Source organism: Myxine glutinosa, chromosome 2 (assembly GCF_964187855.1).
Source record: "Myxine glutinosa chromosome 2, kmMyxGlut1.1, whole genome shotgun sequence".
NCBI classification, from domain to species: Eukaryota; Metazoa; Chordata; class Myxini; order Myxiniformes; family Myxinidae; genus Myxine; species Myxine glutinosa.
In genome coordinates, this window is record NC_136262.1 from 131095187 (window position 1) to 131114183 (window position 18997).

At 51.1% G+C, this 18997-nt stretch overlaps 1 protein-coding gene across 4 annotated transcripts in view; it reads right to left on the reverse strand.

The window, feature by feature from the left end:
- Positions 1–18997, reverse strand: part of LOC137421255 (tubulin polymerization-promoting protein family member 3) — a 70549-nt gene that overhangs the window by 8620 nt on the left and 42932 nt on the right. For all 4 annotated transcript variants that reach the window (XM_068107130.2, XM_078771665.1, XM_068107131.2 and 1 more), the window contains one exon: positions 18039–18251. In XM_068107130.2, the coding sequence (XP_067963231.2) occupies positions 18039–18238 (200 nt within the window). In that variant the 5' untranslated portion in view covers positions 18239–18251. The remainder of the gene's footprint in view (positions 1–18038; positions 18252–18997) is intronic.

An 18997-nucleotide genomic window follows, 5' to 3' on the forward strand; every position in this document is an offset into this window, starting at 1 on the left:
TACGGCCAACGTTTGGGTTGAATCGGGTTCTAGTCGGGGAATAACTGTTCGGTCGCGGTAATACCACCGCTCGGTCAAAATAACATCTTAACCGCGTCCGTAACAATTGGTGTCGGGGAGTGAGATACGAGGCCCGAAGCGCGCTTAACGCGCTCAAAATTACAAGCTGCTGGAAATTTGTTTTGTTTTTAAAGGAAAACCCGAATTTTGAAATCGCGCCATGGCTGGTCAAGGCGATTGGATGCCGGTGGGTGAGCTAGAGGAGGGGTTAGGAGTGACCCAGGACCTCGGGGAAATGTATATGGAGGAGAACATTGGCAATGTGGTTGAGGGGGTATCAGATGCACAAAATGGCGCTCTCGCGCACGAGGCTTCAGGCGCGCAAAATGGCACCTCGCACATGGCTACGGCGGCCGCACCCGCTGCACAAGTGGGAGGGATGGCCCAAATGCAGGCCCTCATGGAGCAATTTATGGCGCAAATGCAGGCGTCCCTCAAACTGCAGGGTGAGCAAATGGGGGCAATGAGGGACGAAGCAAGGGCTGATAGTGAGCGATTGGGGAGCGAAATGGGGAACCGGATGGAGGCTCAGAGTGAGCAAATGGGGGCAATGGGGAGCAAAATGGGAGAAATGGGGGGCAAAATGGGAGAAATGGGGGAACGGCTAGAAGCTAAATTTGAGGGGTTAGACAACGGGATAAAAGAGGTAAAGAATGGGTTAACGGGGGTGGAAAATAGAATGGCTGCCCAAGAGAATCAGTTAGAAGGGGTGAAAAATGGGTTAATGGGGTTAGAAAATAGGATGGAAGACAAATTGCGGGAAATAGGGGAGCAATCCGCCCGGGAAATCGAACAGATGGGGAACCAGATGGAGGAGATGAAAGAGGAGATACGACGAGGTGTAAGTGAGGAGGTCTCGGGGGTACGCGAGGAGGTAAAGCGAGGTGAAAAGCGTATAGAGAAAGAGGTGAGGAATAATACGGCGAGGTTACAAGGGGGAATAGAGGGTCTGACGAAGGGAGTAGAACAGCTGACAGTGGGACAAAAGGAACTAGTGGACCAAGTGGAAAAGAACACGGCAATAATCGGGGGGTTAAAAGCGACACAAAAAGACATCAAGAACGAATTAATAGCGACACAGAAGGAATGTCAGATGGTACATGAGGGGTTGACAAAGAGGTTGGAAGAGGTGACAGAAGTAATGGAGACGAAGGACCGAGAGGTGAGGACGCACATAGAAACGGTTAAGGTGGCGTTAGAGGAAGAAATAGAGGGGGCGCACCGGGAAATGAAGGAGGTAAAGGAAAAATTCGAGGAGGTGGAAGAGGGGGTGAGTGAAATTAAGAAGAGACGGAGGGAAACTAAAAAGGAGATGAGGGAGGAAGTGATGGAGTATGTGCAAGGTCTGTGCTCAAATCATGATGGTGTGCTTGCTAACCAAATAAAGAGTTTGCAGGTGGCAGAGGAGGAACGGAGATGAGGTGCCAAGGTGAGTGGCGATATACGCGGAAATGTATATGATGTGAGGGGAGCTTCAGTCGGCTTGGGGGTTGATTTGGATCCGGGTGCTCGTGAGAGGCCGCTGGTGAAGTGTGCGACAGGTACGGAGTGTATGGACAGAGGAGGTGTGCGAGAATGTCCGACTCTGGGATGTGTGAGGAAAAAGTGCGCGCCGAGGAGTGAGTGTGCTGTCGAGAGTGAGTTGGTCGTAGCGCGTGTGCGAGGGGGCACATGGAAGCGCGGGATGGGGAGTGTTACAAGGGATGTAACGGAAGCATGCATGCCTGTGGTGAGTGTTACGGAGGGTGTAACGGGAGAGTGTGCGCAAGAGGATGCGCGAGAAGTGGAGTTAGAGGAAGAACTTAAAGGGGCGCACGAAGAGATGAAGGAAATGAAGCAAAAATTAGAAGAAGTGGAAGAAGGGGTGAGCGAAATTAAGAAGCGACGGAGAGAGGATAAGAAAGAGATAAAGGAGGAAGTAAAAGAATTGGTCCAAAGTCTGTGTTCGGATCGTGATGATGTGCTCATTAACCGGATGAGGGATTCGCAGGTGATGGAGGAGAAGCGAAGAGAAAGAGAACCCGGTGTAAGTGGTGACCAATATGGTCGTGCGTATGATGCGCCAGGTGATTTAATAAGCTTGGGGGTCGAGATAGACCCGGATGTTCGTGAGAGGCCACGAGTGAGGTGTATGGCTGGTCCGGAGGGTATGGAACGAGAGGTGCGAGGTGTGGGTGAGCAAGGTTGTGGTGGTATGGAATGGGTAGCGGGTTGCGGGGGTGTGACCCATGCATCGACACCAACAGGGGTAGTTGTTGGAGGGACCGGGGAGGCACGAGAGCCCCTTGGGGGTAATGTACTGTGGGGGCCCGGCCGGTTCGGCCCCGCGCTGACCCCGCAAGGGGCGACGCACGGGGTCCGGCCGGCGGGCAACGACTCGCATACGAGGTGGTCCCATAAGGTCCCACTCGCGCCGTATGACGGCAAGAGTGATCTACGCGCGTACCTGGCGCAGTTCGACTGTGTGTCTAAGGGTAACGGTTGGGGTGAGGACGAAGGTGGAGTACACCTGGTGGCCGCATTGCGCGGTGCGGCGGCGGAGGTGCTGACAGCTTTACCACCGGGTGCTCTCACCCTGTCAGCTCTCCGTGCGGCTTTAATTAACCGTTTCGGTATTGAGCAGCAAAGTGAGCTTGTTAAAGCTCAACTTGCGCAGCGTAAACGCAAGCCCCAGGAGACCATCGGGGAACTTGCTCACGATATTCACAGCGCAGTAGGGATCGCACACGCGGACATGGCAGCGAGTTCCCAGGAAAGCCTGGCGCTGGATCACTTTATTCAGGCCCTTCCGGATCTGGAGCTCCGACAACAGCTCGCCATGTGGCGCCCGCAGACCATGAGTCAGGCGGCCGACGCTGCAGCCCGTTGGGAAGCAGCGAGGCCCCTGGCCCGGGGAGGCGAGCGCCACGAAGTGGCGGTGCGTCAGATGGGGCCCGTGATGGGGGGCGGCCCCCCAAGGGGGCCCGCCCCCGACGGGGGCCCTGACCTGGAGAGCATGGTTCGGAGGCTGGTGGATCGGCGTCTAGCGGGACCTGGACCATGGCAGGCGGCTCCAGTGGTGGCCCCCGGTAATCCCCGACAGAGTACCCCAATTCGGACCTACAGGGGGGGGGGAATTTGGAATATCGGAGGCAAGCACCTTAACAGGTGAGGTGCTATAATTGTGCTCGGATGGGTCACCGTGCGTGGGAGTGTTGAGCTCCGTGCCGGACGTTCCCCGCCAACCGATGCCCTCAACTCCGCCCCGTATCGATCGGCCTAGCCGACCTCAGACACCCCCCCGCCAGGGCCCGGGAAACTAGAACGTGCCGGGCATGCAGGGCGGTGTTCGGCAGTAGGGGATGGGGAGAAGCCCTCGTTGACGCGACAGGTCATTCATTGTGGCCAAATTGGAACGGGTAGTTTGACAATTCGGTGCAAAATTGCCGGCGTGGGGGTAGACGCCATGGTGGACACGGGAGCCAGCGCCACGATCATCAGCCCCGTGGTCCTTAATTCGAGTGCAGACGGCTGGGGTAAAATCCAGCGTCTGGAAAATCATAGCTTGCAGCTGGCTACCGGGGCAACGGCTCCGATCATAGGGCGTGGTTTTGTGACCCTCAAGTTGGGATCGGTAAAGCAAGAGATAGAGGTTTGGGTGGCGGAGGTGTGCGACCCGTGCTTAATAGGGTTGGATTTGTTGACTGCCGGCGGTTGTAAAATCGACTTGGGCCGGGGGATCCTGCAATGGGGGGTGGAAGAGCTACCATTGGAGGGGGTGAGCACGGCCGAGAGGGTGGAGCTGGAGGCTCCTGAGGCCGTGACCATCCCTCCGGGGGCCGAGGCCATAGTGCCGGCCCGATGGTCAGCCCGCCCGACATGGCAGGAATCCTGCGGCCTGGTCGAACCGGTGGCAGCGCGATCCATACCTGGTTTAATCGTGGGCCGCACCCTTGTAAAAACGGACGGGCCGGTAGTGGCCGTCCGAGTAATTAATATTAGCACAGAACCACGCACTATAGTAAGGGGCACGAAGATAGCTGGCTGCACCCCAGTTAGAGAAGTCGCGTCAGTGAGGGGCGAGAACGTCCAGCCGAGCCGGCCCCAGGGGGAGCCTTCAATAAATACTAGGAATTGGCCCGATCCCATTTGCGAGATGGTAAATCGTAGTAGCGTAGAGTTGGGAGGTACCCAGAGGGAGGCCTTACACAAACTGGTTGGGTCCCACTTGGACCTCTTCTCCTTGTCCACCGAGGATATTGGACGTACGGGCCTGGTGAAACATCAGATCCACACCGGTGAGGCCCGGCCTATTCGTCAGGCCGCCCGACGGCTCCCTTGGAGCAAGAGGGCGGAAGCTGACGAGCAGGTTGGAAAAATGCTCGACGCAGGTGTGATCGAGCCCTCGGGAAGTCCTTGGATGTCACCTGTTGTGCTGGTCAAAAAGAAGGATGGGACCACGCGGTTCTGCGTGGACTATCGCCAGCTAAACAACGTGACACTCAAGGACTCATATCCCCTGCCAAGGATTGATGACACCCTCGATGCCGTTGCGGGCTCAAATTGGTTCACAACTTTGGACCTCAAGAGTGGGTATTGGCAGGTGGAGATGGATCGGACAGGGAAGGAGAAAACGGCATTTTCCACAGGTAAGGGGCTGTATCAGTTCACTGTGATGCCGTTTGGTTTGTGTAACGCCCCCGCCACCTTTGAGAGATTGATGGAACATGTACTAGGCGGCATGCCATGGCAATCATGCCTGGTATACCTGGATGACGTCCTGGTACATGCCAAGACCTTCCCCCAGGCGTTAGCTAATTTGGACCACAGGTGTTCGGGTGCCTCAGACAGGCAGGGTTAAAGCTGAACCCGAGTAAGTGCACTTTGTTTGCAAGAGAGGTGGCCTATGTAGGTCAGGTGATTGGCTGCGAGGGGGTAAAAACGGACCCAGACAAAATTAAAGCGGTAGAGGAGTGGCCCGCCCCACGTACCATCAAAGAGGTGCGGGGATTCTTAGGACTCTGCTCCTACTACCGGCGCTTTGTGGCGAAATTTGCGGAGTTGGCCCGTCCCCTCCACCGGCTTACGGAGAAGGGGACGCGATTTAATTGGACGCGGGAGTGCCACGAGGCCTTCCAAAAATTGAAGGGGTGTTTAACATCCGCACCCCTTCTAGCTTACCCCACTAGCAACGGGGCATTTACCCTGGACACGGATGCGAGCCAGGAAGGATTGGGCGCAGTTTTGTCTCAGACACAGGAGGGCGTGGAGAGAGTGATTGGTTACTATAGTCGGGCCTTAAGTAGGCCCGAGCGAAATTATTGTGTCACTCGCAAAGAGTTATTGGCTATGCTGGCTGCCATGAACCATTTCCTGTACGGGCGGAAATTTTCGGTTCGAACTGACCATTCCTCCCTGCAATGGCTCCTTCGGTTCAAGGAACCGGAGGGCCAAATTGCAAGGTGGTTGGAAAAGTTGCAGCAGTACGATTTCAATGTGACCCATAGGGCCGGGAAGGCCCATGGTAATGCGGACGCACTCTCTCGGCGTCCTTGTCTGGGAGAAAACTGCAAATTTTGTGCGAGACACGAGGAAAGGGAGCAATTGGGCGATTCTGCCCCGATTCTCGTCGTCCGGGCAACCCGGGTGAGAGGGCCAATTTTGCCACTAACCGCGGACGAGGAATTTGGAGAATTGGCTTGGAGCACGGCCCAGCAGGAGGATCCTGTCCTGGGGCCGGTGTTCAATTGGGTCAAATTGGGGCAAAGACCAAAGGGGGAAGAGGTCACCCCCCTCAGGGCGCAAACAAAGGCGTATTGGGCTCAGTGGCAGACCCTGGAGTTGAAAGGCAACATCTTATATCGCAAGTGGGTGGAGGTTCCCTCTGATAGAACTTCCTGGCTGGTGATAGTCCCTGACAAATTCAAGAACGTCATATTACAACAGGTGCATGGTACCCGCTCCGGCGGCCATTTGGGCAGGACAAAGACAATATCTCGGGTCCGCCGGAGGTTCTATTGGGTGAATATGGGGCGCGACATACAGGACTGGTGTCGGAGATGCGACGCCTGTTCTGCCAAAAAGGGACCAGCACGGAGGATGAGGGCCCCCCTTCAATTACATCAGGTGGGGGCCCCCCTTGAGCGGGTGGCTATGGATATTCTAGGACCGCTGCCCCGCACCCGCCAAGGTAATAAGTATATCCTCGTTGTAATGGACTATTTCACCAAGTGGCCGGAGGCCTACGCCCTCCCCAATCAGGAAGCCGGGGTTGTGGCGCAGGCCTTCGTAGAAGGATTTGTATGTCGGCACAGGATTCCACAGGAGCTGCACACCGATCAGGGACGAAATTTTGAGAGTCAATTATTAAAAGATGTGTGCAGACTCCTGTCAATTCGGAAAACCAGAACCACGCCCTTGCGGCCACAATCTGACGGGATGGTGGAAAGGTTCAATCGAACATTGATCCAACAACTGGCATTGTTCTCCACCACCCGTCAGGATGACTGGGACGAACATCTCCCGTACCTGTTGATGGCCTACCTGAACTAGCCAGCACGGGGCCACCGCATGCAGTCCAGCGTTGCTTATGTATGGGCGGGAGTTACGGGCTCCCGCCGAGTTGCTATGCGGTCCCGTGCCAGACACCACGGATACACCGCCGAGGGAGGGTTACGCATGTCACTTGGAGGAAGACATGGAGCGGGTCCATGCCTTCGCCCGCCGCCAGCTCCATCTGGCGGGGGCCAAGATGAAGTGCAGGTACGACGACCGGAGCCAGGGGAGTCAATACGCTCCGGGGACGAAGATTTGGTTCTTTAATCCCCGGAGGCGGAAGGGCAGGTGCCCAAAACTCACCTCCCCCTGGCAAGGCCCGGGAGTCGTCCTGTCGCAAATCTGTGACGTGGTCATTAAAATCAAAATGGGGCCACGGGCCCCCCCTCGGATCGTCCATGCCGACCGGATAAGACCTTATGCCGGCGAGCAGGCGCCCTCATGGATCACCTCGGCTCTAGATGCCGAGGCAGGACCCAGTACCTCTTGCGACGGGGGCTCGTAGCGTCAGAGGACTGGGGGGATGGTAGTGGGAAATGCCCCATGTGATGGGATGGCCAATCCACCATCCCTCACAAGGGGGGGCAAAGGAGCACTAGATTATGGGGTGTATGGCAGTGAAAACTAGCCCGGGTGGGTTAGGATATTGTGTGTAGGGCCCTAGAAGATGACATTAGGCAACATTAAGATTAGTTAGTGACAAGGATACCTGTAGTGGGGACGCAGGTAGATTAGTGTGGATTATAATGACGAGGGAGCGCAATAGTTTAAAGGGAAGACGGAGGAGCGCGAGTTTTAGAAGGGAGTAAACAGAGCAGATGATGCAGTATGAATGGAAGTGCTGGTGAGCAGCTTCAAATGAGGCATCGGTGAGGCAATGCTCCGAGGTGTGTGTGAGTGTACAAGTGATGAATGAGAGAGCATTGCGGATGAGTGTCATGGTGAGTAGTGAGTGTTGTGGATCAGCGTGAATGCGCTTGGGGGAGAGAAGGGTGCAGGCGGCACCAAGTATGAGAGCACAGGTGTGCAAGTACAGGTGTGTGGAATATATGGAGCAGGGAATGGATGGTTGTGGAGTGAGTAGAATGGAAACTATGGAGTGGAGTGGATGGTGCGAAGGTGTGAATGGGGGAAGAGTGGACCCCCATCACGAATACCCGGGGCGGGTAGTGTAAATGTTAGGTAGAGGGTATAGGTAAATTGTGGTTGGATATTGGCATCTGTGGTGCGGGTGAGAAAATGATGTTTGGATGGGTGCATTAGTGTTGTGGAAATGGCTGGGCGTGTAGCCTGTTAGTGTGTGTAGTTGGTTTGGGCACTCCACCACTGTGAGGATGTCGGCCAGGTGAGGCCGCAGGTGGGCTCTGGGAGCCGGTAGTTGTGGATGGGGCCCGAGGATCCGGAGGACGGACCCGGGTAGCCCAGTGCCAGTGGGCACCAAGGGGTGACAGAGCCAGGAGGGGCCTTCCCCAGTTAGATAGGTTAGGGTGAGGAGCTAGGTAAGCTCGGGTGGCAACTGCAGTGGTGGAGGTGTGCAGGTGGGTAGACCTGCTGGGAGAGCTACACGTCACAGCCCAGAAATTGTGCAAGGGCACCGGGAGATGAATCGGGGGAGTGAGACCCCAAATTGAGAAGCACCACAGTTTGGTCAATGGGAATTGGTTTTTAGAACCCATAGTGTAAGTTGGCCAATGGATTGGCAGGGAGAGACCCCGGCTAGAGTAAAGTGTGTTAAAGTCATTTAGAGGATAGTTAGGATTGAAGTCTCCTCGCACCATCTGCATCCACTCACCTGAGATGACGTACCTCCACACCATGCCAGGTTGTTTAATTATTTTTGATGCAAATGTTTGGATTGTGAGACGCATCATGACGTGGGTGTGACATTGAGCTTTGATGTTCCATCTCTTCCTCCTTATGAGGATTGATGATGAATTTGGTGATGGCAAATTTTGGCTAGAGGGATTGTGGAGACGAATTTGGTATAAGGGAAATATGGGGAGACGTGACAGTAGTGACGAATTTGTAAATGTGTAGATTTTTGTACATATGGGGTAAGGGCAAGGGTAGTGTAGGTGACAGGGGGGTGACGTATGGTAGGGACGAGCTTTCTCACTTCGCTCTCCGTACGCATTTTGCCTTGCATTGCCTTATTGATGTGTACCCTTGTGACCTTACCCCTCGCTCATTTGTCTTCCCCCTTTTGTCTCCCACATGACCTGTGTGCCATTGGGCACCGAGGGGAGCGTGCGTGAGTCCTCCATTGTGCGCCCGAAATTCCCAGAACCAGCTGTCTGCATCGATGCACCACATTATGGACCACATGCCTGTGGCCGAGCACCACTGATCGACCCCATTGGTTGGGGCATGGCCCCTCTGCTGGAACCGGCCATGAGGGCCCGAAATCTTGCTGGCGGACCTTGGCCACAGGGCACCGATTCCCCACAGGTGAACCACACGTAGTCGGCCCTGTGGGCCATAAATAAAGAAAATAAAAAGGACACATTGGGTGCATTTTTCAGTCACATAGGCCGCCAGTAAGAAAATGAAAGAAAGACAACAACTGGAAGAGATAATAATAGCCAGCAGAGGGAGCCGAAGAGCAAGAGATCACCTGCAGGGTTAGGGGTTGTTGGTTTATTTTGATTATTCATGAACACTGATGAACTGTGGTGACTGCACCGATTGGTGCTTGAGGGTGTTTTGGTGCGTTTTTGGGTGCTTTCATGGTGCATTGATGCAGAGCAGACTGTCTCCCCCCCCAGAAAGAACAATTACAGGTCCTGGGTTAGTCTTGTAAATAAAAGTAGTGTCATTGTAAATAATGCTCCCCACCGTCAGTGTGTAGTTTGAAGACCATTCCGCAATTCGGTTAACTGTGGGCGTAAGTCTGTTAGGCAGGGTGCAATGGAGCAGCGGGACACATTTATTTATGTTTTAAAACTGTCGCACTCAGGGTCAGGTTAAAAGTAGAGGGAACTACACCTACGTGTCACACTAAATAAAAGTTGTAGGCCCGGGACGTGCCTAAGAGGAGGAGGGTGCAGTGTTGCGGATATGAGGACTGTATTTTTTTATTGTGTGTATTATTATTATTGTTATTCTGCGCCTCCTGCCTCCGGAGCTGTGTAAAGGTCAAAGGGCGTCCCATAATTAGTCCATAAAGCATCCACACCACAGTCAATCATAGAATACCCCTGTTCAATAGCTTATATCTTATTATGTGTTTTAGGGTAAGGCTGTGTCTCCCATTAATTGAAATACTCCATTGCACCAGTGAAAGAAATAGATTCCCTTCATTCCCACTCCCAAAACTTCCATTCCCCCTTTTCGTCAATTGCCATTCGCATTGCCAACCAACAATTGCCGCCATTGGCCATGAGGCAGGGTTGGGGAAGAAAGGCGGGTCCCCACCTCGTCAGAGGGGAGGAGTGAGTCAGCCCCACTCAACCAACCACGAACAAGGGGTTGGACTTGGAGAGGGTGTGGAGAGAAACATAGAGGAGGTTCGCGAAGGTTGAGGGGCGGGGCCTATATAACCCGCAGCTAGGGCGTTTCCCAAAGAGATGAGCTTTTACAGAGAGACGAGAGGAAGTCCAAGCGGTTGAGTCCAAGAGAGGCACTTTGGGTTGAGTCCAAGAGAGGCGCTTTGAGTTGAGTCCGAGAGAAGTCCAGAGTTGAGCTGCAGCTCGAGCCACCGAAACTGCATTTACTGCAGCTCGAGCCACCGAAACTGCATTTACTGCAGCTCGAGCCACCGAAACTGCACTTACTGCAGCTGGAGCCACCGAAACTGCAGCCACAGCAGCGTGAGGCCTGGACGGCAGTTTTGAGCAGGGCCGCGAAGGAGCGGCGGCTGCCCAACGACTCGATCGATTGCAGGACCAGTTGGACCTCCCTATCCCGCCAGCCATCCATCTCCCACCAGTCCTATCATCATTCCCCGCGTGAGTCTGTCCTTGTTTGTTCTGTCCCTGGGTTAATTAAGACTGTAGGTAAGCTAGCGTTGCACTGTGTATCTAATATCTTCTGTAAATAAACGTGACTGCTTTCTTCCTGCTTATATGTGTAAATAATAAATCCAATTACTCTTCTGTACGTCTTCTTCCTCTTTGTATTCGGTCGCTTTAGAGTTTTCCATATTGGGCAGCCGCGGTGCGATACGGCCAACGTTTGGGTTGAATCGGGTTCTAGTCGGGGAATAACTGTTCGGTCACGGTAATACCACCGCTCGGTCAAAATAACATCTTAACCGCGTCCGTAACAATACATTTTCACTACATTCTCCCCGCGGTTAGAACTACACTGCCACTAGGCAGGAATCAAGCAAGCATCAGCATTAATTGATTAGGGATTGCAATCCATGTCAGTCGGTCCATTCGTAGCGGTCCGGGCGGCGAATTATCCTGCCAGTACGGGTCCGGAACCTACCGGGTACGACATCCCCAAGCCCGGAGTCCCCTGCATCGGAGTAGCCACTAGAGGCAGGTGTCGGAGGGGGCACCTCAGTGCCTTCAGGCAGGGGTGTATCTGGCGAAGGGAGGGACGGCAGATGCTCCATAGGGGGAGCTTCGGGAGAGTCCATAGACTCGTAAATCGGTTCGTCGATATCCCTATAAGTGTCGATGACCCCACAAGGGGCGAGATGGCGTACGGCGACAGTGGACTCACATCCATCCGCCGTCATCACACGAGCATGCTCGGGATTAGCCTGGAGGACCTGCACCTTATCCACTAAGGGATCGTACTTGCTTGTGCGAACCGCACATTTGAGATATGCCGGCCCCGGCTCAGCGAGCCAACTGGGTAAAGATCGGATACTACCCGAGCTTCTAGGGTGGTGGAACAGTCTTTCCTGAGGAGTCTGGTTGGTGGCCGTACATAGTAGAGCTCTGATCGAGTTCAGCGCCGCAGGTAGCGACCAAGCCCATTTATCTAGGCCCCGGCCAAGGGTCCTAAGGCTTAGCATGACGGCCCTCCATATGATCCCATTGAAGCGTTCGACCTGCCCATTCGCCTGTGGTCTGTACGGAGTGGTGTAACTCGAAGCGACATTATTTTGGAGCAAGAAGCACCTCACTTCCTGGGACAGGAACACCGCACCCCGATCAGTATGCAAGTAGGCCGGATACCCAAACATAGAAAACAAATTCTGCAGGCACTGTATGACTGTGGCAGCCGTCATATCTTTGCACGTGTAAGCGAAAGGGAATCGCGAGTACTCATCAACGATAGTGAGCAGATAACGAGAGTTACTCGACACCGGCAGCGGGCCCTTGAAATCCATCGCCAACCTCTTCCACGGTCTAGTAGCCTTGACCAGCGTCCCCATGGGAGGGTTGTAAAAACGCGGTTTGAGTTCCGCACATACAGCGCAGTCGTGGCAGACCCGGCGGATGTCCTCAACCGAGTACGGCAGATTACCACTACGCACAAAATGAGCGAAACGTGTCACCCCAGGGTGACACATAGTGCCGTGCAAAGCGCGCAGACCCTCCAAAGTGATGAGACCCGCACACGTAGCCGGCCTCGATAAAGCGTCGGCGACCAGGTTATCCTTCCCCGGGCGATATTTGATGGTGTAGCAGAAGTCGGCAAGTTTGATACGCCAGCGAGTGATTTTCTCATTCTTAATGCGTTGAGCATGTAAGGTGTCGTACATAAACGCCACGCTTTGTTGGTCCGTGATGATTTGGAAGCATCGCCCGAGCAAGTACGAACGCCAACGCCGAATCGACTCGATGATCGCGTACGCTTCCTTTTCGACAGACGAATGCCTCCGCGCTCAGCGGAGGTGAGAGTCCGTGAAAAGAAAGCCACAGGGCGCCCCCCCTGGGAGAGAGTCGCCGCTATCGCATGATCTGAGGCATCACTTTCCAAGACGAAAGATTTGCATTCGTCGATCGTCGCCAGCGATGTCGGACGTAAGGCCCCTAAAGGCAGCCAAGGCGGCTGGGCTCATGGGGAACGCGTCACAGGCCACAAGGGGGCGGAGTTTCACGGAGAAATTTTGGACCCACTTAGAATAATGGGCGAACAGCCCGAGAGCACGCTTCAGCGAAGCTCGATCGCAGGGCGGGGCCATATCGAGCAAGGGTCGCAGACGCTCCTTATCAGGAGCAACAGAGCCGTGGGTCACGGTGTACCCCAGAAGATCTATCGTGCGCAGGGAGTAACGACACTTAGCCTCGTTCATGGTTAAGCGATACCTCTGCGCGACCTCGAGGAGGCGCTTCAGATTCGCATCATGATGCCCCTGGTCATGCCCGCAAACCGTAAGATTGTCCAGATATACAAAGACATCGGTCAAGTTCTCCTTAGCGATGAGGTCGTCCATAGCCCTCCGAAAACAGGAAACCCCGTTCGTCACCCCAAAAGGTAGTCGGGTGAACTGGTATAACCTTTGACCTGATTCAAACGTGGTATAGATACGGTCTGCCTCGGTGATGGGGATCTGATGATACGCACTACGTAGATCGAGAGTGCTATAAACTGAGTACAGGGCCACCTGTCGAACGAGGGCGTCCATTCCCGGGAAGGGGTAGGCGTCCAGCTGTGTAAATCGATTAATCGTCTGCGAATAGTCGATTACCATTCGTTTGCGATGCGCCACACTTCACACCATTAAGACCTGTGCCCGCCACGGCGACCGGCTAGGTTCTATGATACCTTCCTTTAAGAGCTGGGCAGTCTCTTCCGCAATGAATTGCGCGTCAGCTCGTGAGTAGCGCCACGATTTTACTGCTACCGGTGTGCAGTCCATGGTCATATTGGGGAACAGCGACAGAGGCTCAATTTCCATCCCTGCGAGTGCACAAACAGCCAGCTTATCAGCACCACCAAATTCCATTTCTAAACGTCCGTGTCGCTTAAGAAAGTCGTGTCCTAACAAGATGTCAGCACATAAAGCAGGTAAGACCATGAGATGTACATCTGGAAACATTCGTCCCTTTATCACCAACTTCAATCGACATTCCCCTTTTGTGTTGAGCCTAAGCCCTTGGGAGGCCATAAAGATCCGACGGCATGTCCCGAGAATCGGCCATCCGTGTTTTTGCACCAGTTGATGATCGATATAACTATCCGTGGACACTGTATCAATGAGAGCCCGCGCAAAAATTCCCTCGATCATAAGTGGGATGATGGCCTGAGCCAGGCCAGGCGGTCCGGTAGAAGCCGAGCCATCAGAGCGAGTCGATCGCGCCTTGCGTGTAGATCCAACGCCAGCTGCAGTTCTTCGTTTGTTCGAGCAGCCTCTGGAGGGCGCTCGTGTCATGCGCAGGGTTTGAAAGCCATTTGCAGTCTTCCGTGCCAAAACAGGCGCTTGTAGTTCGTACAAGCAGCCTTCGAATGGCGCTAGAGTAGCGCGGTGAGTCTCATAGCCATCATGAAACGTTCGGATTCCAGCCAAGGACGGTCGCTCCGTGCTCGGGCGTATTTGCGCCATTTGTTTTGGCGGTCCGGTGAATCTCACCAAGGTCGAGCGCGCAGCCAGGGGCCCACGAGGAGGTACGCCGCTCATCAAAGGCGGGTGAGGCGCCCCTCTCTGTGCTCGGCCCTTTGGCCCGGCGATAAGCACATTCATTGTCGCGCGTGTTCGTTTTCCACGCGCAGCTTTTTTGCACACTTTTGCAAAATGCCCTTTTGTTGAACACAGATGACATATCGCCTCTCGAGCCGGGCACGCCGATCGGGGATGTTGTCGATTCCCGCAGAAATAGCACGTAGCGTTTCGTCCGGGCTTTGGACCCACAGCTGCAGCTGCTGCCAAGCCGGAATCAGAGTCCTCCTCGGGAGAAGCCAGGGGTTCCGGCAGGGATGCCGTGTTGGCTTCCGTGTCGTCGGCGGTAGCCCTCTCCGGTCGGGCTTGACGAGAAATCCCCGCAGTGACGTGCGTGTGATCGTAAGCGTCAGATTGTTCACGAGCTGTAGTGTAGACGTGAGCCAGCCGTAAGGCTTCCGTGAACGTGAAATCCTCAACTTCAAGAAGCCTCTGTCTCACGGTAGAAGACCCAATCCCTGAGACAAAAGAATCGCGGACAAGGTCGTCCTGTACTTGCTCGTGTGTCCGTACCTCCTGGGCACTCTCAGCGAGCAGACGTCGCAGCTCTTGTTCGAAGTGGTCTAGCGACTCTGTGGGTTGTTGAGTCCGCTTTGCGAGCAGATGCCTGGAATAGACCACGCCTCGCTTCTTAATGTAAATCCGTTTTAGCTCCGCCACTGCTGCATTGAACGTCGTACACTGTTCGATTCCCCTGTAGACGGTGTGGTGTACTTTAGTTTGCAGTACCTGTAATTTCGTTTCCTCAGTGACATCGGCGTCCTGGGCTTTGAACTGATTGTCCAGGGACTTTAGCCAATGCGTCAGCTCCGAGGCCGAGTCCGTTGCTTGTGGGTCGGTGGAAAATTGCGGCACCTGGATCATCTTGTGTCCCGCCATGTCCGCCTCTTGTCCTCGAGTGGACGGTGGAACTGATTGTTATTAAGTGTTGTGAAATCAATCAAGTCCACAACTTTGTCCCATAGGTAGGTTTAATAACAATCAGATCTCTGGCATCATCCTGTAAAATACAATCATGCAATATGTATCAGGATCTTGGCATCATATAGGAAGGATCGATAATAGTAGTCAATGCAAGCAAGCCTAGAATATGAGTGGGTACATACCATCCGAGTCTACATGTCATGGAATAATGTTGCAGAAGTGGCCCGAGGTCGCGGACGTCCGAGGTCTTATAGACGCCTCTCAGTGGTTTAAGCGAGCATCACACCTGGGTTCAACTTTGATACATTTTCACTGCAGTGAGTGAGGAGGAGTCTCTGATGGTGTGAGGTAGTGAGTTCCAGAGGGTGGGAGCAGCGATGGAGAAGGCCATATATCATGCAATATAGTACAGTATATCGCTTTTGGCCCCAACTATCAATGGTGGAAAATTACTTTTAAAATGAAAAACTCTCGAATCCAGATCCGGATCTTCACCAAAATCGAATCAATTTGTCCCCGTCACACACCCAACCTGCACACCAAATTCCATCCAAATCGATCCATAACTTTTTGAGATATCCTGCTCACAGAAAGACAAACAGACAGACAGGGGTGAAAACATAACCTCCGTCCACCCTTGGTGGCAATGGTAATAATAATATCATATCCTGAAATGCTTCAGCAAATTGCTTGGCTAATGATAGAGATGCATTCAGTGGAAAAGGAGTTTTACCCATATTTAAAAAGTTAATCAATGAAAGACAAAGCCAACGCCTTGTTGTTTGAGGAGTTGTTTTCAATCAAAGTACAGCTCGACTTGCTTTAACACACAAATTGGTGTGATGGACTAAGGTTGTAATGGACCAAATACGGTGGTTGGCAAGTGGCCGAGATCGATTGTATTTTCTAATTTGCGGCGGTATTTTGAGAGATTGCAAATCAGCAGTAAACAAGAGAGCGCTTTGATCGTATTAGCGCATCGAGACTTAAGTGGAGCGAATTGATTGTAGGTAATTCAAAGTGCCCGATTATAAATTGAGGCCAATTCTTCAGGATCATCAGGCAGGTGATAAAACAGATTCATATCAGACTAGTATTTTTGCCAGTGACAAATAATCATAGAATTGATGCTACAGTACATCTGAGGCTGCGATCTTAATATAATAGATAAGAGCTATGGTGCATGTGTGTATGTATGTATGTATGTATGTATGTATGCATGTGTGTATGGATGTATGTATGTATGTATGTATGTATGCATATGTGTATGTATGTTGCCATGCACACATATACAGTGCATTCAGAAAGTATTCAGACCCCTTCACTTTTTTCACATTTTGTTATGTTGCAGCCTCATGCTGAAATCGTTTAAATTCATTTTTTCCCTCATCACTCTACACTCAATACCCCATAATGACAAAGAGAAAACAGGATTTTAGAAAGTTTTGCAAATTTATTAAAAAGAAAAAACTGAAATATCACATTGACATATGTATTCAGACCCTTAACTCAGTACTTAGTTGAAGCACCTTTGGCAGCGATTACAGCCTCGAGTCTTCTTCAGCATAAGGCTGCAACATAACAAAATGTGAAAAAAGTGAAGGGGTCTGAATACTTTCTGAATGCACTGTATACGTGTGCATGGCTACATAATGGCTACATGGCTACATAAATAACCTCACTATTTTTTTAAAGTAAATTTGCATAACGTAACACCTAATTGCGCAATATACTGCAACGCTTGATTACTGTGCATTCTGACAGGCTTGAGGGTCCCTCATCGTGAATAACACTCAACGCAAACAAAGCCAGTGGAAATCTGACGCAAACAAAGCCAGTGGAAATGTGACGCAATAAACTGGGGCAGTCTGTAATCAGCAGAGGCCTACAAGCCTAATGTGTTAGGCCCACCAGAAAACCAAGATGGTGGCTATATCATTGCGTCTCGTGCTATTGTGGGTGGAGTTAAGAGACAGATGTGAGTGTGGTCCGGCAGCTGTCTGACCAATGGGTGCACATTTCAAAAATCGACCCCCAACAACAACAAAAACAATAACAAAAACAGCAACACAAAGCAAATTTATACAATTGATTAGATGATTTGCATACATTTCGGTATCTTCCATTTAAACACACACATAAAAGTAGAGAGTTCATAGAACACCTTACCCCGCAAAGTCTTGAGAAACAAGGACATGGGCGGGGTCGCTGAGCAGCAAATTTGATTGGCCGAGATTACTTAAAAGAACAATATTTTGTCCAAGTACTGCTAAACAGGAGGGTTTTGAAAGTGTCAAGAAGGTGATTTGTGTTCTACAATGTTCAAGTATACAAGTCAATTGAAATAAAATTAACATTTTAAAGGTTGTAGAAAAAAATAAAAACCTTTTCGGAAGTTTACCGCCGTTCCCATTTAATTTGAGCTATCAACGACCGTTGATGCACACCGTCTTTAACACCAAAATTATCTCACTCGTCTGCACATGCACGGCCGGCACAAATTCAGAGCCAAAGTACAGCTAAACTACAGGTTTGTTTTCTGATTCATGTTCGAAATACAACATTCAATTGAAATGAAGTTGTCCCTCGATCATAACCTGATGTTTGTAGACAGATAGACAGACAAAGTGAACCAATAGCATAATCTCACTTTTCGCCTCACGCACAGGGTTAAATAAAAATCCCAATCTACTCGTACCGACCCCATTCATTGGGGAAGCATGCAATGGAAAATGTAATGTTACTGTTAAAAGTAATGTTACTGCTAAATGTAATGTTAAAATGTAAAATGTAATGTTAAATGTAATGTTACTGGAAACCCAGCATTTCCTTTGGCCTAAGCCCTATTGGCCTAAGCCTAGACAAGTACTGACTGACTTTCAGCCTGCCCATTTAAAAAATCATCTTGGTCCCAATCCATTTCTCTGGACAAAATGCACCAACACCAACAGCTCCATACTTGACTTTTGAGAAAGCAATGTCGACGTCGGTGATGGTGATGTTTTTTGTGTCGATCACTCTGCAGTCCTTGCAAAGCTTGGCAAATTTTTTCCCAGACATCTCTTGGCCCGATGCATTTGTGTCGCCGTAGATGACAAAGAGGCGGAAAGTTTCCCTCAGTGTTTTCATTTCCACATCGTGTTGCGGCCCGTCTGCCATCCCACCACCTGACCTGCACAAAAAAAAAAAAAATTACATGTGTGTGTGTGTGTGTGTGTGTGTACGTATGTGTGTGTATATATGTATATATATATATATATATATATATATATATATATATATATATATATATATATATATATATATATATATATATATATATATATATATATATATACACAAAGAATTAAGTTAAGCACCCCCCCCCGTTTTTTTACAACCTCGCACATTACAAGTTTGTTGTCGTCAAAACAGTGTAATATACCCATGATATTGCTATATTTTCTGGAGAAGTGATATTATGGTCACATAAAAACATAACAATCATGCCGTTTTCAATATTTTATTCTGAATAATTTAAGGTGAAATTTTTTGGGAATTTTAGGCATATTTTCACCTCGATTTAAGTATGGAGCTATAGGTCCATCATGGACAGTGTGGATGACGTTTATGTTTTCTAACGTACAGTCATTGTTCTGAGAAGACCTCTAGCGATCTTTGCGTCAATAACGTGTGTAGGACCCACGTGATCGGATCACTGACTCAACCAATCACTTTTTTTCACTTTGATCACTCAATTTCATCAATGGATAATTGCTAATGTCATACCAATCATTATTTGATCTCACATACCTTAGAATATATGCCAATGTATACATATACACAAAGAATATATATTAGGGGGTGCTTACCTTAATTCGTTGTGTAGGGGTGCTTAACTTAATTCTTTGTGTATATATATATATATATATATATATA